We start from the raw sequence: 23,298 nt of genomic DNA on the forward strand, positions 1-23,298 counted from the left end.
TAAAATTTTTTCAACTTTGACCTCCCTTGAAATTATTATTTTTCTGGCCTTGTGGAGTTTCACCCTACATATACACGTATTGGTGTTCAGTGAAACAATCAAAGTAACTCCCTATGGAAATTTTTGGAGGTTTTTCTGCATAATTCCTTCCTCTCTAGTTCTGTGCCCTCTAATATCCTAACTGCCTTCACATATCCGAACTCGGATAACTGTCTTTTCAACACAGGGAGATTACTGTGCTATGCTTGGAATCCCTTCTCTGAACTGTGGTCTGGAGAATGCCTACAATTAGGAAGTCAAAATAAGTGTAAGACTTGCTTCATATTTTCTCTTCTCTCAGAGATCACACTCCTGGGATGCCCTATTGCTCAAAGTCCAAAATAGTTTTTGATAACTTTTTTGGTTTTCTAGTTGTTTACAGAAAGAGATTAAGTCTGACCTTAGGTACTATGGAAGTCACTTATTTATTTGAGCTTTGATTTCCTTTTTGACTTAGATGTAATAGAGGGGAGTAAAGAAGAATCTTTATAATGTGTCTCTAAAATACAAGGTTGTTTATGCTTAAATTGTACATACTAACTTATCAATCACATGAGAGCATGTTCCATGAGGGAGATACAACCCAAAGAAGTATAATATTATCTGAAAAAAAAAAATAATAGCACCTTTTCTCCTTCTTTGCTTTTCTCTTTCTTTGAGGGTGAGCTGGGGAGTGAATTAGAAATGTTTGTTTTAAAAAATTTCATATGAAATGTTTTGCTTACTATGAGCAATTGGCATACTTCCTCCTTTCTAATGAACAAATTTATATAATTAACTCTACTATCATATTTTTGTTTTGGCTACTTGGAAATTCAGACAGATATTAAGACCATACATAGAAGCTATTTAAACTTTTATGGCCCATTTATTTGTTTTTCTTTTAACTGTTTTTCAGTCACTTTTATTATTTATAGTTTCCTCATTTTGAGTCTTTAATTTTATTCTAATTTATTGAAATATATAAACTCTAGGCATCATACATTCAGTTCAACAACAAAACCTATTGATTCAAACCCCACAATGTATCTCGAATCCATCAATATTTTCCCACCTCTACTGCCAATATTGTAAGTCAAATCATCATCATTTCTTACCAAGATAATTTCAATAACCTCACAGTTGTTATCCTTGTTTCCACCCTGGCCAATATTACTTCTTCCCCAACACACACACACACATCTAATTTTTAATCAATAAAAAGAGAATTTCTTAAAACATAAAACAGAATACATCCACTTGCTGTTTAAAATATAGCAGTAGCTTATTTTTGTACTTAACATAAAATTCACCTTCTTATATGTTCTGGCATTTGCCTGTCTATCTAACCTCCTTAGTTACCATTTCCTCCTTCACTTTGCTTCAGCCTTAATGCATTCTCTGTTTCATGAGAATAGTACAGAATGGTACCTGTGTACTTACTCTTCATTTAGGTTTCATCTCAAATGTTGCTGCTTCAAAGAAATCTATTGAAAGTAGTCCTCAGCCCACTGACAATTACTTATCTCATTCTTATTTCTTCAAAGCACTTATCTCTATCTTTAGTTATCATGTTCTGTATTACTTGCTACTCCTTCCCCAAAAGTAAGCAGAAGTCTTGTCTATCTTATTAATAACATTTCGGCACCTAGAAGAATGCCTGGGACATAGGGTGCATGATAAGCATATGCTGAACAAGTGAATTAACACACTGCATTCCCCATACAGTGCATTATCTTGGATGATTGTACTAAAGTACATTCTTGAAAAACACAATTTTTTACTACATTTAATGCAAAACATATTATTTGAAGAAAAATAAAAACATGTAGTTTGCAACCTATAAAGAAAATATCAACTCAAGAAACAGGAAGTTGTAAAATGCTACATATATCCGATTATCTTAGATATTTTGTGCTGCTATAACAGCTATACCATAAGTGGATGCCTTTAACAGACCGAAATTTATTATCTCACAGTTTAGAAACCTAGTAGCCCAACTTCAGTTCTAGGGGAAGGTCCTTTTTTTCTTCAGCTTCTGTTTCCTGGTTTCTTAGAGATTTCCATGTGGCTTTATATCAGTCTTCTCCTATTTCTACTTACTAGTTTACTTGTTTAATCTCTTTTATACCTCAAAAGAGACTGGCTCAAGATACACCCTACACTAATCCTGTCTCATTAACAAGACAACCCTTTCCCACATAGATTTATAACCACAGGCATAAAGGCTAGGGTTTACAACATACATTTTTGGTTGACACAGTTGAATCCATAACACTGATCCACCTGAAAAAAAAAATGATATTTAGATAAGCTTGTCTAAACATCATCTCAACCAGATGTTCAAAGTTTTATCCTTTGATCACCACATACCAAGTACTGGGACCATATTTGCTTATTGCCTCACTCAATCTTCTTCATTGAATTCTACGTCAATATAACATTGGCATTTAATAAGCCCTTTACAAGAAAGAATAAGAAAAATTCTTCCACATTTACTGTAAAGTTGTTGTGATGATTACAATCATACTGCTCTATATTCGTTATGCAAATTTCCATAAGAGATATGTACTTTTAACTGAGATCAATAACAGTAAAGATTTGTCTCACTAAAAGAATTTGGCATTATTTATTTTCTGATATTACTATGGTATATCATGATTGTGACCTGGAGTCATGAAACTAGTGATAAAATTTGATATTCTATCCCAGCAATGATATTAAACTTTAAATTTGATATATTTGTCACTTCTCACTGTCATGCTCATTTTATTTTATTAATCTTATTATATAAGGCCCCTGGGTGGTACAAATGTTTTGTGCTCAACTGTTTACCAAGGGGTTGTTGGTTCAAATCCACTCAGCATCACCACAGAAGGAAGACCTAGAGATCTGCTTCTGTAAGATTACAGCCATTGAAAACCCTATGGAGCACAGTTCTACTCTAAAGTACCCAGGGTCACCAGGAGTCACAACTGACTCAACAGCAAATAGTTATATATACATACATACACGCACACACAATTCACTTCAAATTAACTTAAAGAGGCAAGGTCTAAACATATCCATACAAGCATATGATTCTGAATAAGAAAATAATTACTATAAATGCATAAACAAATCTTAATAAGGATCATGCCCATTATGAAGGTATCTTTCTTCTTAAGAGTTTTACCAGTATATTTTTCACATCCTTGTTCCTCAGACTATATATCAGGGGGTTCAACATGGGAATCACAGTGGTATAGAACACCGAGGACACTTTCTCCTGGGTGAGTGAACTGTTGGAAGCAGGCTTGAGATACATGGACATAAGGGACCCATAAAATATAAGAACAGCTGTCAGGTGGGAACCGCAGGTGCTAAAGGCTTTGGACCTGCCCTCTTTAGAGTGGATGTGGAGGATGCTGGAGAGGATGAAAGCATAGGAAATGATGATTGTCAAGCTGGTGGCCACCATGTTAAATGCACCAATGATGAAAATCAGAAGCTCATCAATGTAAGTGCTGGAACAGGAGAGTTTAATAAGAGGGACAATGTCACAGAAATAATGGCTAATGATGTCTGAGTCACAGAAAGGCAACCTTAATATACAGCCTGTATGAATCACAGCATCCATAAAACCTATTGAGAAGACAGCAGCCACCAGCAGAGAGCAGACCTGAGGGGACATGATGACATTATAAAGCAGTGGGCTACAGATGGCAACATAGCAGTCATAGGCCATTGCTGCCAACATGTAGCATTCTGATATGACAAAAATACAGGAAAAAAACAGCTGAGTCATGCATCCATTATAGGATATAGCTTTATCTCTGCGTAAAAACCCAGCCAGCATTTTGGGGGTAACGACAGAAGAATAGGAGACATCTATAAAAGACAAATTACTGAGGAAATAGTACATGGGCATGTGAAGTTGAGAATTCAACCCAATTATTGAGATCATACCGAGGTTTCCCACCACGGTAACCAGGTAGATCCCTAAAAAGAGGCAGAAAAGGGGCAACTGAAGCTCTGGTTGGTCAGTTAATCCTGAAAGAAGAAACTCAGCCACTGTGGAATGGTTTTTCATATCCAGTCTTCTCTGAGAAATCTGCAGAGATGAAAGAAGTCAAATTAGTCAGGCATGCTCCTAGCCTGTCTCCAATTCCACACAGCCCATAATTTTGTAACTACGAAAACACAGAACCCAGTTCCTTTGTTCCCTTAGCATAAAGGCTGTGCTTCATTCCTTGGGGCGAAAGGGGAGGATGTTAATTGGTGTTACATGAAATAAGTTACTAGCCCAGTGTCATATGGGTCACATTAAGAAAAGCTCAGTTACATAAACAGGTTTCTTAACTGAAAGATATCTCAGAATCTTCTAGATGATTACATAACACAATATTTCCCCACTTTAATTGATGATGGAACCTCCTTTGTTTCTCCAAGCCTGTTGTAACATTAGTGTGACTCAGAACATAATTTAGAAAACCATGTTTTTGTTTTGTGGTTTGTTCTGTTTTTTAATCTAACCATAAATTGATGTCTAGGTGGGAGTTTATTCTTCTTATACTTCTTCTGAAAAGCTGGGTTATGGCAAAACAGCAGACCTCTGAAAATGTATTCTGTCTCCTGAATCTCTGATTGTTCTCTGGGCTACGTCTTTCTGTTCCACTTAGGCCACTGAGTGCACTTTAAAAGGACACTCTACGAAGCCTACCACTACTCCTGTCACTTTTGGTAATGCCAATGACCCCAATGTATATGCTTCTAGTGGGGGGCCCCCACACAGCACTCCCTGTTTACCACCCACACCTCTTCTCAGGAAGGAGGCAAAGATGGCACACACCTCAGAGTCACCTGACAAAATAACCAAAGAAATGCTCAAGGAGATTCATATGTTCAATTTTTTTTTTAACTTTAATCTGTCCTGGGTGTCATAGACACACTGACACTTTTCATCACATATCTAATTCTCCCACATTTCTCCAAATTCCTATGGGGCTGTCTTTCAAAGTAAACTCTCTTCCATACTGCCCATGTTCCTTGTTTCACTCCATAGTCCTGCATCCTTTTGCCCTCTGTTCAAGCCAGTTAGGTTTCTCTTCCTTGTATTTCCTAGTTCCCAAACCATTTCTGCATTTAGATTCTTGCTACTGAAAGTGTGGTCCATGGACAAGGAGCATCAACATTACCTGAGATCTAGTTAGGTCCTACCCCAAACCTATTGAATAAGAATCTGCATTTTAACAACATCTCCACATGACTGCTGGGTCTACTAAAGTTTAAGAGTCACTGCTTTGGGTTATTCGTTCCTAGACCTGAAATTGTTTTTCTTCTTTCTTGTTTCCTTCCCTGAAACTCTCCTTTTTCTATGTGCCAGAGAAAATTTATAATTATGTAAAGCAATCTCTGAAAACATCTTCCTAAGAAAAGCCTTCTCAGATGTACAATTACATGTCTCATTATCTTACTGCCTATATGAGCTTAGGAATTTCATGTCAGGGAAATGTGCATGTCGTAGAACTTATTACAATAAATCATATTGTGTTTTTTAATACATAATTTTGAAGAAGGTAATCAAAAGTGGTTGTGGCAGGAAGAAATATTATACATACTGTTTCTTCATCCACATAAAAATTAACAATGGTAATCAGTATCTTCTCTATTTAGCCATCTAGTGGTAAGCTTCACTAAGCTAGAGTTAAAATTTTAGTATGTTTTATGTCTGACATCTCAATTGGTATTCCATCTTTTCCTGGAGCCTTGCTTTTTGCCAGTGCCTTCAGTAGAGCTTGTGCTTCTTCCTTTAATACCGTTGGTTCTTGATCATATGCTTCCTCCTGAAATGGTTGAACATCGACCCTTTTTCATACAGTATTCCTTCCATCTCCATTCGGTGTTTCCTGTATCATTCAATATTTTGCCCATAGAATTCTTCAGTATTGCAACTTGAGGCTTGAATTTTTTTTCACTTCTTTTAGCTTGAGACATGCCAGTAGTATTCTTCCTTTTGTTTTTCTACCTCGAAGTCTTAGCACATTTCATTATAATCCTTTACTTGGTCTTCTGGAGTCACCCATTTGGAATCTTCTGCTGAGCTCTTTTACTTCATTATTTCTTCCATTCACTTTAGCTTCTCTACATTCAAGAGCAAGTTTCAGAGTCTCTTCTGAAATCCATTTTGGTCTTTTCTTTCTTTCCTGTCTTATTAACGGTCTTTTGCTTTTGTTAGGTATGATGCCCTTGATGTCATCCTACAACTCATCTGGTCTTCAGTCATTGGTGTTCAGTGTGTCGTATATGTTCTTGTGATGGTCTCTAAATACAGGTGGGATATACTCAAGTTCATATTTTGGCTCTTGTGGACTTGTTTTAATTTTCTTCAGCTTCAACTTGAACTTGCATATAAGCAATTGATGATGTTTTGCAGTCAGCCCCTTTTCTGACTGATGATATTGAGCTTCTCCATCATCTCTTTCCACAGAAGTAGTCAATTTGATTCTTGCCTATTCCATTTGGCAATGTCCACGTGTATTGTCACCGTATATGTTGTCAAAAAAGGTATTAGCATTGAATAAGTCGTTGGCCTTACAAAGTTCTATCATGTGACCTCCCGTGGCATTTCTATCACCAAGGCCATATTTTCCAATTGCCAATCCTTCTTCTTTGTTTCCAACTTTCACATTCCAATCAACATTATCTATGCATCCGGATTGCATGTTTTATCAATATCAAACTACATAAGTTGGTAAAAATCTTCGGTTTCTTCATCCCTGGCATTAGTGGTTGGTGTGTAATTTGAATAATAGTTGCATTAACTGATATTCCTTGTAGGTGTATGGATATTATCCTATCACTGATGGTGTACTTCAGGATAGATCTTGTGACAGATGCAGGGCTGGAGGTGCTCACTTATCTATGCCAAGAAATTTGGATGCCAGCTAATTGGCCAACTGACTGGAAGAAATCCATATTTGTGTCTGTTCCAAAGAAAAGTGATCTAACACAAAGCAGAAATTATTGAACAATATCATTAATATCACAAACAAGTAAAATTTTGCAGTAGATCATTCAAAAGAGGCTGTAGCAGTATATTCACAGAGAACTGCCAGAAATTCAGTCTGGATTCATAAGCAGATATGGAAAGAGGGACATCAGTGCTGATGTCGGATGGATCTTGGCTTAAAGTGGAGAATACCAGAAAAATGTTTCCTTGTATTTTATTGACTATGCAAAAGCATTTTACTGTACGGAGCATAACAAATTATGGACAACATTGCAAAGAATGGGAGTTCCAAAACACTTACTTGTGCTCATGCCAAAACTGTGCATAAACGAAGAGGCGGTTATTTGAGCAGAACAAAGGAATACTCTGTGGTTTAAAATCAGGAAAGGTGTGTGTCAGAGTTGTATTCTTTCACCATACTTATTCAATACGTATGCTGAGCAAATAATTTGAGAATCTGTGCTATATGAACAAGAACATCAAGATTGGAGGAAGACTCATTAATGACCTGGGATATAGAGATGACACAACCTTCCTTGCTAAAAGTAAAGAGAACTTGAAGCACTTACTGATGAAGAACAAAGACTATAGCCTTCAGTATGAATTACACCTCAACATAAAGAAAACAAAAATCCTCAAAACTGGACGAATAAACAAAATCATGATAAATGGAGAAAATATTGAAGTTGTCAAGGGTTTCTTTTTACTTAGGTTCACAAACAATGCCCTTGAAAGCAACAGTCAAGAAATCAAAGAACATATTGCATTGGGCACGTGTCAAAAAGCAAAGACGTCAATTTGAGGACTAAGGTGCACCTGACCCAAGTCATGGTATTTTCAATTGCCTCATATGCATACACAAGTAGGACAATGAATAATGAAGACTGAAGAAGAATTGATTCCTTTGAATTATTCTGTTGATGAAGAGTATTGAATATACCATGGACTACAAGAAGAATGAACAAATCTGTATTGGAAGTACAGCCAGAATGCTTCTTGGAACCAAGTGTGAGACTTTGTTTCACATATTTTGGACATGTTGTTAGGAGGGACCAGTCCCTGGAGAAGGACATCATGCTTGGCAAAGTAGAGGGTCAGTAAAATAGAGGAAGATCACCAAGCATAGCAATGATTGTGAGGGTAGCGCAGGACCAGGTAGTGTTTCATTCTTTTGTAGGTAGGATCATTATGAGTCAGACCCAACTTGACAGCACCTTACAACAACATGTCTGACAACCCTCCAAAAAAAAAAAAAAAAAAGTCAAGCATCTTTAAGCAATTCAAAAGTATAAAAAGGTGTTTTAAAACATTTCAAAGTTCCATATAATATTATAAAAACATGACTAGCGAAAATATCTTACAGAGGTAGAGTCTAGATCAGTACTGCCCACTAGAAGGATAACACAGTCACGTGTATAATTTAAAGTGTTCTGGAAACCCATTTAAAAAATTTAAAACATGTGAAATCAATTTTAACAATACATCTTATTTAGCCAAACACATTCAAAGCATTATCATTTCAACATGAAATGGATATAAAAAGAATTTTCAGGAGATATTTCACTTTTTTTGCTCTTATCTTTGAAATCCAGAAAGTATTTAATACATACAGCACATCTCAAATCATACTAGCCATCTTCCAAATGCTCACTAGCAACTTGTGGCTCTTGGCTGCTGTACTGGTCAACACAGGTCAAGAATATATATATATACATATATATGTATATATGTATATGTATATATGTATATATGTGTGTATATATTAAAATCTAACTTAATTGTCAAATTTCAATTTGACAAATTTCAGATTTCAAAGCACTCTTTGGTATAAAGGGCACTGGACCATGAGTCATAAGACTTAGTTTCAACCCCAGCTCTAACACTTAGAGTGCAAGATTTGACTCATCATAAAGTCTTTCTGAAAAAACCTCAAATGATTGTTGTGCAAATTAAATGTGATAATAAGTGTGACTACGCTTTCACACTATAAATCTACATAAATTAATTTGTAGTGTTCTAAATCCTATTTTAAAAGCTCATGGTTATAAATGCACAGATTAGTCATTAGAGTACTTAGGTAAGGTGAGTGGCAATGCACACCAGAATCTAAGATGTCCTCATCCTCACTTCTGTGACTCAGCGGCTCTGCCAACATGCAGACACTCTAGAGCTCATCTTTATAATCAGGAGTTGATTTTAGAACATGTTTCAATAATCACACAATATGAACATCATCACTCTGAAACTCACCTTTCTTTCTCCTGAAGACTCTAGATGAATACCTCTTTTTTTCTCCTAGCCTGTCACTTGAGGAGTAAAGACAGATTAATTATCTCTTCTTCTTTACCTGTCTGAACAACCACATCCAACAAGAAGCAGGTTCAAATAAATCTGTGGCTTCTATTCTCTGTTTAAGTATTTTAGGTCTGGAAATATAAAGACCAGTAATCCCCATGGGATTCTCATCTCCTGAGCTTCCGCAGCCTGTTTTTTGAAAAGAGCCATCCCCAAGCTGGCCATCATATTCTTTTGCATTTAAGGAAATCTAGTGTGGTCTTGGTTCCAGAGTAATTCACTTTGTATAGCTTAACATTAGATATATTTAGAATGCAGTGTCAAAGATTTGAAATGGATGAGGCAAAGCATATCATTTTCTCAGAGTGTATTTTAAAATACAGAGGTACAGTTCCAATTATATATATAAATATTTAAGTGATAAATGATGGAATCATTTTATTTATTTACTAAATATATTTTATAGTTTTTGTTCATGATAACTTAGCTTTTCAAGTCCTCTTCACTTTTAGCAAGCAAGTTTGTGTTATCTGCATATCGCAGGTTGTAAATTAGTCTTCCTCCAATCCTGATGCCCAGTTCTTCTTCATATGGTCCGTTTTCTTGGCTTATTTGCTCAGCACACAGATTGAATGAGTGTGGAGAAGGGATACCACAGTGACACACACCTTTCCTGATTAAAACCACATAGTATATCCTTGGCGTAGTGCATAAGAGCTTGGCTGTTAACCGAAAGGTCAGCAGTTCAAATCCACCAGTCACTCCTTGGAAACCCTGGGGCAGTTCTACTCTGTCTTATAGGGTCACTATGAGTCAAAATCAGTTCAGTGGCAATGGGCACCATAGATTAGGCATACAGAGAAAGGATTCAAAATTTGTCCCTTTGGGACCTTGCGATCTAGTGGGGCAGATGTATTGCCCAACATGTGTCTTACCCTTACAAAGTGTTGAATGAATAAAGTATCATAGACAGCACTTTATGTGATACACAGTAGGTACTGCTGTGTATAGGGTCTCTATGAGTTGGAACTAACTGAACAGCACCTAACAACAACAACAACTATTTGGCTCAGAGATGGAACAGATCTCTACAGTGATAAAAACATTCCTGTGTGGAATGGTAGTTTTTAAACTGTGCCCTAAAAAGTGAGAAGAATTCACATAAACTGAGGGGAATACAAGGGAGTACTTAAGATGTAGACAAGGGTGAAATCTAAGGAACTAAGAAGCAGGAAATATAAGGCATATATGCAGAACTTTGGGAATGGCTGAAAGTATTTCTTGAATAAAGGCAGTGGATTCAATTTTTCTAGTTTCTACTAATTAACGGGAGCAAACCGCATCAGGGATGGCCAAGTCTGACTCTTCCGTTCCTAGTGGTGACTGTCCAGGATATCTGGCCTTAGATTTTTGGGGACCCTTAAAATAACACAGGCATCACAACCTCCCAATTTTCAGGGGCAAATAAGTGGATTCAGGACTGGCTTTGGGGAAAAGTGTAACATTATTTCAGATACTATTATTATGTGTCTATTATTTTAAAGACTCTGGGTTTCTGGAGGTGCAACAAAAGTGAATAAAATATGATTCTTACTCTAAAATGCTTTATTTTCTTAGGTAAAAGCATCTTTGGCATCACCTATAGTCCCATAGCTCAATGTTCATACTTCCTGTCTTCCCTTTGTGCTGAACTCCACCTTAGCACCTCTATCCCATGTGCGTATGTGCTGGTCTTTCCTGCTATTTGGGAGCTTATTAAGGGAAGGGACCATTTCTCACCCACCACTGTGTCCCTGGGGTCTGGCACAATGCCTGGCATATAGATGAATTCATCTCTTTCAGTACCCAATTCAATCAGAATACTTTTTCCCTCTGGTCTAGAAAATCAGGATCTGATAAATAGATGAATATTGGCTAACTTATAGGGCTAGATTTTCATTTACTAAAAAATCACAAAACAGGATCAATATTGAACCAAAAGAAATCAGTCATGAATGGTGAAATTTATGGTATTAGAAAAATAGATATTTATGACTCAATCTTCTTGCTTACCATAAGAAAAAAAAAAGTTGCTGTTGAGTGGATTCCAACTCCTAGGACCCTATAGTGTATATAATCATCCACACCCCTTACACTTGTCCTACTGAGGTTATCGCATTCAGGTCTGCTGGAGTCAAGTATCTGAAACACAAAAACTCAACTTCTGTTCAACATACCATTGCCAGCCTATGAATTACACATATTGTGGATAATGTTTAGTAAAATAAAACTCAGACCAGCCTGTTACCCTCATAGATAGATAGATAGATAGATAGATGATAGATAGATAGATAGATGATAGATAGATAGATAGATAGATAGATAGATAGATAGATAGATAGATAGATAGATAGATAGATGATAGATAGATAGATAGATGATAGATAGATAGATAGATAGATGATAGATAGATAGATGATAGATAGATAGATGATAGATAGATAGATGATAGATAGATGATAGATAGATAGACAGATAGATAGATAGATAGATAGATAGATAGATAGATAGATAGATAGATAGATAGATAGATAGATAGATAGATAGATAGATAGATAGATAGATTCAAAACCAATAACAAAACAATTGCCATCGAGTCAATTCTGATCCATGATGATTCCATGTGTTTCAGAGCAGAATGTGCTCCATATGGTTTTCAATGTCTGTGATCTTTCAGAAGTACATAATCAGGCTTTTCTTCCAAGGTGCCTTTGATTACTTGCCAAGTACTTAATCATTTTCACCACCCAGGAACTCCCAGGTAGAGAGAGAGAAATAGAGCTATATGGACATATAGACATACAGATATATAGATATATCATTGCCTCATCTTACCATTCATTTCTATTTTTTATTGTGCTTTAAGTGAAAGTTTACAGCTCAGTTAGTTTCTCATACAAAAATATTTACAAACATTGTTATGTGACCTAGTTTATCTCTCTGTAATGTGATAGCACATTCCTCCTCTCCACCCCAGATTTCCCATCTCCATTCAACCAGCTCCTGTCCCCTTCTGCCTTCTCCTCTCACCTCCGGATAGAAGCTGCCAATTTAGTCTCACGTATCTGCTTGGCTTTTATCTACTTGAACTCTTCGTGAGTATCAGCTTGTGAATATAGTCCAGTCTAATCTTTGTTTGAACAGTTGGCTTTGGGAATGGTTTTAGTTCTGGGTTAACAGAGTCTGGGGGACATGTCTTCTAGGGTTCTTCCAGTCTCAGTCAGACCTTTAAGTCTGATCTTTCTATGTGAGTTTGAGTCCTGCACCTCACTTTTCTCCTGCTCTGTCAGGGACTCTCTGTTGTGTTCCCTGTCAGGGTAGTCATTGGTGGTAGCCAGACACCATCTAGTTCTTCTGGTCTCAGGATGACTGAGTGTCTGGTTCATGTGGCCCTTTCTGTCTCCTGGACTCATATTTTCCTGGTGTCTTTGGTGTTCTTCATTCTGCTTTGCTCCAGGTGGGTTGGGACAAATTGATGCATCTTAGATGGCTGCTCGCTAGCTTTTAAGATCTCAGACGCCACTCACCAAACTGGGATGCAGAACATTTTTTTAATAAACTCTGTTATGCCAATTGACCTGGATGTTCCCTGAAACCATGGTCTCCAGACCCCCAACCATGCTATTCTGTCTTTCTAAGTGTTTGGTTATATTCAGGAAACTTACTAGCTTTTGGTTTGGTCCAGTTGCACTGATGTCCCCTGTATTGCGTGTTGTCCTTCCCTTCACCTGAGGTAGTTCTTGTCTATTATCTACTTAGTGAATACCCCTCTCCTTCCCTCCCTACACTCATAACCATGAAAGAGTGTTTTCTTCTGTGTTTAAACTTTTTCTTGAGTTCTTACAATAGTGGTCTCATACAATATTGATCCTTTTACAATTGAATAATTTCACTCAGCATAATGCCTTCCAGATTCATCTATGTTATTAGAAGTTCCTTGGATTCATCATTGTTCTTTATCCTTGCATAGAATTCCATTGTGTGAATATACCATAATTTGTTTATCCATTCATCTCTTGATGGGCACCTATGTTGTTTCCATCTTTTTGCTATTGTGAACAGTGCTGCAATGAACATTGGGGCGCACATATCTATTTGTGTGACAGCTCTTATTTCTCTAGGATATATTCCAAGGAGTGGGGTTGCTGGATCATATGGTACTTCTATTTCTAAATTGTTAAGGAAGTACCAAATCGATTTTCAAAGTGGTTGTACCAGTTTACATTCCCGCCAGCAGTGTATAAGTGTTCCTCCAGTTACAAGTGTTCCAGTCTCTCCAAAACCTCTCCAACATTTATTTATGTTTTTTTGATTAATGTTAGCCTTGTTGGCGTGAGATGGTATCTCATTGTAGTTTTGATTTGCATTTCTCTCATGGCTAATGATCATGAGCATTTCCTCATGTATTTGTTAGCACCTGAATATTTTCTTTAATGAAGTGCCTGTTCATATCCTTTGCCCATTTTTTCATTGGGTTATTTGTCTTTTCGTTTTTGAGGTTTTGCAGGATCTTATAAATTTTATAGATTAGACCCTGATCAGACATGTAGTAGACAAAAATTTTTTCCCAGTCTGTAGGTTGTCTTTTTACTCTTTTGGTGAAGTCGTTGAATGATTTTTAGGAGCTCTCTGTTGTCTAGTTTCTCTTCTGGTATTTGTACATTGTTAGTTCTGTTTTGTATTCTGTTTATGCCATGTGTTACGGCTCCTAGTATTGTCCCTATTTTTTCTATTATTTTATATTTAGGTCTTTGATCCACTTTGAGTTAGTTTTTGTGCATGATGTGAGGTATGGGTCTTGTTTCATTTTTTTGCAGATGGATATTCAGTTATGCCAGCACCATGTGCTAAAGAGACTGTCTTGTCCCCACTTAACAGACTTTGGGCCTTTGTTAAATATCAGCTGCTCATAGGTAGATGAATTTACATCTAAATTCTCAATTGTGTTCCATTGGTCTATGTATCTGTTGTTCGACCAGTACCAGGCTGTTTTGACCTCCGAGCAGTATAATAGTTTCTAAAATCGGGCAGCATGAGGCCTCCCATTTTGTTCTTCTTCAGTAGTGCTTTACTGGGTGCTACAACAGAAGAGAGAATCTTTTAATCAATTATGAAAAAAATTATAAAGCCAGTTAAGCTACTATAAAACCAGGAGAGAAAGAAAAGTGAAGTCAGGTGAGGTGAGGTTTTATTTTTTGTTTTTAATCTTTAACCCCTCAGCTAGGTGCTTCAGACTTTTAGCTGGGGCTTTTCGGTTTGGGAATAATCTCAGGAACCATACACCACTGCCTATCAATCTCATCCCCAAAAGCACTATCACTAGAGCCAGGAAACAGCCTCCCACCACAGTGCAGTTCCCTGGCAGACTGCCGCCTCTGCTCAAGAGGGGGTGACTTCCCCAGGCAACCCTGGCCTTTGGTTCCACTCTACTAGACACCACTGCTTCAGCACTAATGGCACCAAGGCTAAAGAGGAGTAAAGATACCTTGCCTACATTTGGACTTATGTTTTACTTTGCTGGATGTTTACCAAAGAAATACTAATAGTAGTCATTGTCTTATAGAGATTTGTACTAAAATTAAGTGTTTGTTTTCAATTCCCCTGAGGAGGATGAGAATGCAAAGGGAGGGGAGCCCTAGAGGCAAATCTAACTTGTGCTGTTCTCAGATTTCATATGGCTCTTAGGTAGGATATAACTTACTTTACTGGGTCAAGCTCATCAAACCAAGTTAGAGCAGCTGGTGGATTCGAACCGCTGACATTTTGGTAAGTAGCTGAGCTTTTAACTGCTGAGTGACCAGGGCTCCACAGAGATGTTTAAATGTCCCTTTTAATTCTCTGGTGGGTTGACTAGTCCAAAGAGGAGTCTTAGCCTTCTTTAACTGTGACAAATGCATTGGAAAAGTTGGCAGGAGGACTTGCTGTTGTTGTTGGGTGCTGTCAAGTTGGTTCTGACTCATAGCAGTACAACAGAACGAAAAATTGCCCTGTGCCATCCTCACAATCGTTGCTATGCTTGAGCCCATTGTTGCAGCCACTGTGTCAGTCCATCTGGTTGGAGAACTTCTCTTTTTCAAGGGCACTCTACTTTACCAAGCGTGATGTCCTTCTCCAGTGACTGGTCCTTCTTGATAACGTCCAAAGTATGTGAAAGAAGTCTCGTCATCCTTGTTCCTAAGGAGCATTCTGGCTGTACTTCTTCCAAGACAGATTTGTTTGTTCATTTGGCAATCGATGGTATAGTCAGTAGTCTTCACCATTCCTGTAAATACGAGGCATCAATTCTTCACTGGTATTCCTTATTTATTGGCCAAGTTTCACATGCATAAGAGGTGATTGAAGACAACATGGCTTGGTTCAGGAGCACCTTAACCCTTAAAGTGACATCTTTACTTTTTAACACTTTCAAGAGGTCTTTTGCAGCATCTTTGCCCAATGCAATGTGTCCTTTGATTTCTTGACTGCTGATTCCATGGGTGCTGATTGTGAATCCAAATGAAATGAAATCCTTAACAGCTTCAATCTTTTTCTCTGTTTATCATTGTGTTGCTTATCTGTCCAGTGCTGAGGATTTTTTTTCCATGCTGAGGTGTAATCCATATGTGATTTTCATCAGTAAGTGCTTCAAGTTCTCTTCACTTTCAGCAAACAAGGTTGCGTCATCTGTATAATGCAGGCTGTTAATGAGTCTTCCTTCAATCCTGATGCGCATTCTTCTTATAGTCCAGCTTTTCTGATTATTTGCTCTGATTATTAGCATACAGATTGAATGAGTATGGTGAAAGGACACAACCCTGACACACAACTTTCCTGGTTTTAAAACATGCAGTATGCTCTTGTTCTGTTTGAACAACTGCCTCTGTCTATGTACACATTCCTCAAGAGCACAATTAAATGGTTTTGAATTCCCATTCTTCATCACGTGATCCATTGTATGTTATGATCCACATGGTTGAATGCCTTTGGATAGTCAATAAAACACAGAAAACATCTTTCTGGTATTCCCTACATTCTCCTACTATCCATCTGACATCAGCAATAATACTCCTGGTTCCATGTCCACTTCAGAATCTGGCTTGCATTTCCGGCAGTTCCCTGTCGATGTACTGCTGCAACTGCTTTTGAATGATCTTCAGCAAAACTCTGCATGTGATATTAATGATATTGTTAATGCTGGCTTAGCAGTTTAGCGTCTTTGTCTCTCTGCCCCTCCCAGGAATATGGTCTAGTACTTAAACAGTCACCAGAGCAATTTATGGTCTACCCAGTTTGATTTTCCTTCCCTCAGTTATTTCCACAATTGCGTTCTATATTTCAGTTGCCTCAACTTCTTCCCTCCCTTAGTTCTTGTCTTACTCATGTAGTGCTCCTATAACAGAAATATCACAAGTGGGCGGCTTTAACAAACAGAAACTTATTTTCTCACAGTTTAGGAGGCCAGAAGTCTGAATTCAGGGCACCGGCTCTAGGAAAAGGTTTTCTTCCTCTGTTAGCTCTGAAGGAAGGTCCTTGTCTATTCTGAACTTCTGCTCCTGGCTGATCTTCATGTGTCTTGGCATCTCTCTTTTTCCATCTCTGCTTCTATAATCTCCTCCTTTCATATCTTGTAAGAGATTCACTCAAGGCACTCTATACTATACCTGTCTCATTAACATAACAAAGACAACCCATTCCCAAATGAGATTGTAACCAAAGGCAGAGATTAGGATTTACAACACATATTTTTGGGAGACACATTTCAATCCATAACAGCCCTGTTTTCTACTCTGTTTTTTGGTTCTCTTGAGAACTGAGGAGCTCAGGACTTGCTTTCCAGGCTATTGCTCCAAATGAAATATAGATGAGGCCCCAGTGGTGATAAAGCCCTTGCTAACCACAGCTTTGTACTATAATGAGGTTTGACTACTTTCTCCCCATTTCACTGCTTAGATCTTAGAAAGAAATATTTTTGTCTCTGATTAGCTAGCAACTGACAAAGATAATAAAATATATCTATTGGAGAAAAGAAAAAGAGAACTATAAATTGCAAGAAACTAAAAGAGATTAAAATTATTATTAAAAGAAATGAAAAAAGCAACTGATTTTCTTTTGCACGTTACCTTCCAGTTTCTGTTTACATGCATGCATGTTCTACATGGTTGGAATAAAAATGTTCATATGTATGCATGAATATGAATATGTAGTCTTTTTTTGTACTAACAGTATAAGCATTTTGAAAACTAAGGAAAAACCCATTGCCGTCGAGTGGATTCCAACTCATAGCGACCCTATAGCACAGAGTAGAACTGCCCCACAGGGTTTCCAAGGAGTGCCTGGTGGATTCAAACTGCCAACCTTTTGGTTAGCAGCTGTAGCTTTTAACCACTATGCCACCAGTGTTTCCAAGCATTTTGAAACAATCTTTAAACTTCTATTTTTATTGGATGCTTAATAGTCTGTTTTGTTGATATGCAAATGTATGTGATAACATTTCCCTGTAATATTTAGTGTATTTCTACTGATCATATTACCACCCCTCTTGAAAAATGAGATAGAGTCAGAGAGTTAGATGGTTCATAACATCTGGTTGCTTCATTTCCCAAAGATACCTGTGGCGTAGTGAATTACCTAGTATGGCCCTTCTAGCCATAATCTTTGTGTCTTCCACACAATGATTGGGTGAAATAGGTAAATAAGGTACTTGTGGCTCACCAAGGGGTTTGAACAGCTTGCTAATAATGTAAATAAGGTGCATGAAACCCTGCAAGATTGGGATCATGCAAATAAGATGTATGGAATCCTAATGAAGGGCTTGATCAGTTTTGTCATCCTGCTAGGCTTAAAACATAGCCATTCCCAGAGCAGAGAGGGACCTCACTACCACCAAGAAGAGATGAAAGTGGAACATATCCTTTGGACTCAGGATCCTTGTACTGAGAACTTCCTTATCCCAGGAAACAGACAGAGAAATCTGTAACACTGGAGATGGTTCATGACAGTGAGAAGTACTGTCAGAGAAATGGTGGCAGCAGAACCAGGAGACAGGCATGAAACAGCACAGTGGGCTTACCAGTACATGGACCAGGGTAGTTACAGTCAGTGTGCCAAGCCCTGGAGCAAAAGAACTGAGCGCCTTGAGGCAAGAGTCTTCCTGGTGATGTTGGATGCCTCTGAGCACTTGTCGGAGAGCTAAAGAGCTTTGTAACATTTGCCAGGGTAAGGCAGAGGCCAGGCCTGCCTAAGAGGTCCAAAAGACCAAGAGCCAGGGAGAGGCCTATCTAGGGGCATGGCCAACAAGCTCTCCTGACCAAAGAGCTCTATCCTGAGTTGTTCCTGATCCTGAATTGTACCCTGTTACATCCCTAATAAACCTCATAATTATAAGTATGGTCTTTGAGTTCTGTGTGGCTGTTGCAGTGAATTATCAAGCCCAGCAGAGAAGCAGAGAGTGCTGTGGGAGGGAGAGCTGGTGTCAGAATTGGTGAAAAGTTTAGAAAGAGTAGGTATGTCTGACCTTCACCTCATAGGAATCAGCCCTGGGCTGAAGTTAATGATGATTCTCTTTCTCCTTTGTGAAGTTAGAGGAGGACCTCTGATGCCCCACCGTGCCATTCTTACAATACTCAATAAATGCTATTAATAGCAGCAAGCATATACGAAGCCCTTTATATTTTATACATTGCTTCTGTGTATGTTTTCTTATTTGTCCTTCAAAAATATCCTTTATATTTACATATAATAATTGCTAGTATTATATCCATCTAATTAATAAGGAAGGAGTTCCTGGATGGTGCAAACTGTTAACGCAGCCTAACCAAAAGGTTGGTGATTTGATACACCCAAAGGCATCTCAGAAGAAAGGCTTGGTGATCTACTTCTGAAAAATCAGCTGTCGAAAACCCTATGGAGCATAATTCTACTCTTGCATGCTTGGGGTCACCATTAGTCTGAATCGTCTCAACAGAGACTTTTTTTTAATGAATAGTGAAGTCTTGGCTTAGAGAGGTTAGAAAACTTGCACAATGGCCACACAGCTAGTAGATAGCAGAAATGGATCTTTATAGGTCTTCAAAATGAGAGAACATGCATTCTTTCTCTCTTTTTCTCTGAATATCTGCTCCATATATTTGCTATCAGATTAGTAAGGTCCACAAGAGAAACGTACATCACAAATCATGTATCATGTCAACCTTAAGTCAGAAAACCATGACGGGTCCTGGGATAATTTTAAAATTCACGTGGGGCTGCGTATGCATGTACATTTTCTGTTTTGAGAGTACCTTGAAAAGTAGAGAGTATAATATAGTTTCATTAATAATTGCAGAATTCATTTGAGAATAATTGAACATAGTCCCAGCTGAGGCAATTAAAACTTTTTCTAAATAACCTGAGCCCTAAAGACCATAAAGGAAATGGAATAATTATTAACCTAAATCAGTGTCTATGCTACTTAGCAACTTGATTAAGTACCTCCATGATCCAAACAATAATTTGAAGGACAAGAAAACTTAATAAGTTTTAGCAGACTTATCTGAGCCTCTGTCTGCTAAGACTGATATTTCATGCAAAAGTCTCTAATCCTATTGTTTCTGGAACTCTCACCTGGATACTTGATTTCATTTTCTTTGAAGTGAAAGAATGAGTTCTAACTTATTCTCTGCCAGAAATACTCTTCAGCTTGAGGTTGAGAGACCATACTCTGATAGCCCTCATTATCAGGGCCTGAGTATCCCTGATTCCTGCCCAAAGGACATATATCCAAGGCATGCTTTCCTCTTGGGACAGCATGGCATGGGCTCTGGTGTGAAGCATTCTTGGGTTTAATCTACTTGGCTCTGCCATTTACCAGCTGCTTGATCTCGAGCAACGATCTTAATCACTCTGAGACCAAGTATTCTCATCTTTAAAATGGAGGTGAATATCTACCTCACTGAGTCACTGTTAACACCCATTGCTGTCGAGTCCATTCTGACTCATAGCGACCCTACAGCACAGAGTTGAACTGCCCCATAGGGTTTCCAGAAATAGCCGGTGGATTTGAACTGTCAATCTTTTGGTTAGCAACCAAGCTGTTAACACATTAGACAATATTTATAAGATAACAAGGTCAGTATTCAAGAAATATTGATTCCTTTTGCCTTTTTTGCTCCATACTCTTGTTTGCTGAAGTGCTTATATTTATACCTATATGTTCATATATGTGCATATATTTGTCTGAGTGTGTTGGTGCACATCTGGGCAGATCAGACACATCTGGCCGTGTCAGGTAATATAGTGGGGGCTATCTTCAAGATTCTATTTTCATCAAGACCAGGATTCTAGGAGAAGTCAAATGGAGAGGAAGCTAGAACTTGGTTTGATGAACTTGACCCAGTAAAATAAGTTATGTTGTACCTAAGAGCTGTATGAAATCTGAAAACACCATGATAACTTAGATTTGGCTCTGGGCCTCCCCCTTTACTTTCTCATGGTGCTCAGGGGAATTGAAAACAAAAACTTAATTTTAGTAGAAGTCTCTGTAAGACAGTGAGTACTATTAGTATTTCTTGGGTAAACATCCAGGAAACTACAAAACAGAAGGCCAAAAATAAGCAAGTTGTCTTTACTCCACTTAGCCTTGGTGCCATTAGGGCTAAAGTAGTACTGTCTGGTGGAGCAGCAACAAAGGCCAGGGCAGCCTGGGGAGTAGCGGTAGCAATCTGCCAGGGAACTGCACTGTGGTGAGAGACTGTTTCCCAGCACTAGTTATAGTGCTTTTGGTGATAATGAGATTGATAAATAGGAGGCGGTATATGGGTCCAAACCTAAAAGCCCCAGCTAAAAGCCTCAGAAGCACTTAGCTGAGGAGTTAAAAATTAAAAACACAAAACAAAACAAAGCCTCTCTTTCTCTTCTGGGTTTATATAGCTTAACTGGCTTTATAATTATTTTGTAACTGATTAAAAGTTTCTCTATTCTTTGGTAGCACCCAGTAAAGCATTACTAAAGAAGAACAGTGTGGGAAGCCTGATTTTAGAACCTATTATACCAGTATGGTCAAAACAGCCTGGTACTAGTACAACAACAGATACATAGACCAGTGGAACACAATCAAGAATCCAGACAAAAATTCATCCACCTATGAGCAGCTGATACTTGACAAAGGCCCAAAATCTGTTAAACGGGAAAAATACAGTCTCTTTAACAAATGGTGCTGGCATAACTGGATACCCACCTGCAAAAAAATGAAACAAGATCCATACCTTGTACCATGCACAAAAACTAACTCAAAATGGATCAAAGACCTAAATATAAAATCTAAAACGATAACGATCATGGAAGAAAAAATAAGAACAATGCTTGGAGCCCTAATACATGGCATAAACAGACTACAGAACATAACTAACAATGCACAACCACCAGAAGAGAAACTAGACAACTGGGAGCTCCTAAAAATCACTTATGCTCATCAAAAACTTCACCAAAAGAGTAAAAAGACAACCTACAAACTGGGTGTAATCTCTAAAATTTATAACATACTGCAAAACCTCAACAAAAAAAAAGACAACCCAATAAAAAAATGGGCCTATGATGTGAACAGACACTTCTTTAAAGAAAATATTCAGGCTGCTAACAAATACATGAGGAAATGTTCATGATCATGACCCATTAGAGAAATGCAAACCAAAACTACTATGAGATACAATTTTACCCCAACAAGACTAGCATTAATCAAAAATACACAAAATATTAAATGTTGGAGAGATTGTGGAGAGACTGGAACACTTAAACACTGCTGGTGGAAATGTAAAATGGTACAACCACTTTGAAAATCAATTTGGTGCTTCCTTAAAAAACTAGAAATAGAAGTACCATATGATCCAGCAATCCCACTCCTTGGAATATATGCTAGAGAAAAAAGTCATCACATGAATAGATACATGCACACCCATATTCTCTGCAGCACCGTTACTGAGGCAAAAGGTGGAAACAACCTAGGTGCCCATCAACAGTCGAATGGATAAACAAATCATAGTATAATGGAATACTACGCAATGATAAAGAACAATGATGAATCCAAAAAACATCTCACATCATGGAGGAATCTGGACAGCGTTATATTGAGTGAAATTTGTCATTCATAAAAGGACAGATATTGTATGAGACCACTATTATAAGAACTCAAGAAAAGGTTTAAACACAGAAGAAAACATTCTTTGATGGTTATGAGTGTGGGAGAGGGGTATTCACTAACTATATATAAAAAATATATATATAGCAGACAAGAATTATCTTAGGTGAAAGGAAGGAAAACACACAATACAGGGGAAGTCAGCACAGCTGGACTAAACCAAAAGCTAAGAAGTTTCCTGAATACAACCAAACACTTCAAGGAACGCAGTAGCAGTGGCAGGAATCTGGGGACCATGGTTTCAGGGGACATCTAGGTCAATTGGCATAATAATGTTTATGAAGAAAATGTCCTATATCCTACTATGGTGATTGCAGTCTAGGGTCTTAAAAGCTAGTAAGAGGCCATCTAAGATATGTCAATTTGTCTCCACCCACCTGGAGCAAAGGAGAATGAAGAACACCAAAGACACAAGGAAAATAGGAGCCCGAGAAAGAGAAAAGGGCCACATAAAACAGAGATTCCATCAGTCTGAGACCAGAAGAACTAGATGGTGCCCAGCTACCATCATTGTGACCGCCCTGACATGGAACACAACAGAAAGTCCCTGATGGAGCAGGGGAAAAGTGAGAAAATTGGGGTGCAGAATTCAAATTCACATAGAAAGATCAGACTTAAAGGTCTGACCAAGGCTAGAGGAACCCCGGAAATCACAGCTCCTGAACTCCCTGTTAATCCAGAACTAAAATCATTCCTGAAGCCAACTCTTCAGACAAAAATTAGACAGGACTATAAGACATAAAATGATACTGGTGAAGAGTGTGTTTCTTAGTTCAAGCAGGTAAAAATGAGGTTAATTGGCAGC

The 23,298-nt window shown here is 37.9% G+C and overlaps 1 protein-coding gene across 1 annotated transcript; it reads right to left on the reverse strand.

Annotated features, from left to right (window-relative positions):
- Positions 1–3,160: 3,160 nt before the first annotated feature.
- LOC126060985 (olfactory receptor 8D4-like) lies at positions 3,161–5,173 on the reverse strand. Its single transcript, XM_049857385.1, has 2 exons — positions 5,132–5,173; positions 3,161–4,111 (listed from the first exon to the last, which is right to left on the reverse strand). The coding sequence occupies exons 1-2, from the start codon at positions 5,171–5,173 to the stop codon at positions 3,161–3,163; spliced, it is 993 nt and encodes a 330-aa protein (XP_049713342.1).
- Between the last annotated feature and the right edge of the window lie 18,125 nt (positions 5,174–23,298).

The sequence above is a fragment of the Elephas maximus genome, chromosome 17, assembly GCF_024166365.1.
Source record: "Elephas maximus indicus isolate mEleMax1 chromosome 17, mEleMax1 primary haplotype, whole genome shotgun sequence".
NCBI lineage: Eukaryota > Metazoa > Chordata > Mammalia > Proboscidea > Elephantidae > Elephas > Elephas maximus.

Coding starts and splice junctions, on each gene's coding strand:
- LOC126060985 (XM_049857385.1), bottom strand. CDS start 5,173: ATGGACCACACTTTCAGTAGCAAGAATCTAAATGCAGAAATG. Junction 4,112..5,131: donor AGAATCTAAATGCAGAAATG/GTTTGGGAACTA, acceptor TCATCTCTGCAG/ATTTCTCAGAGAAGACTGGA.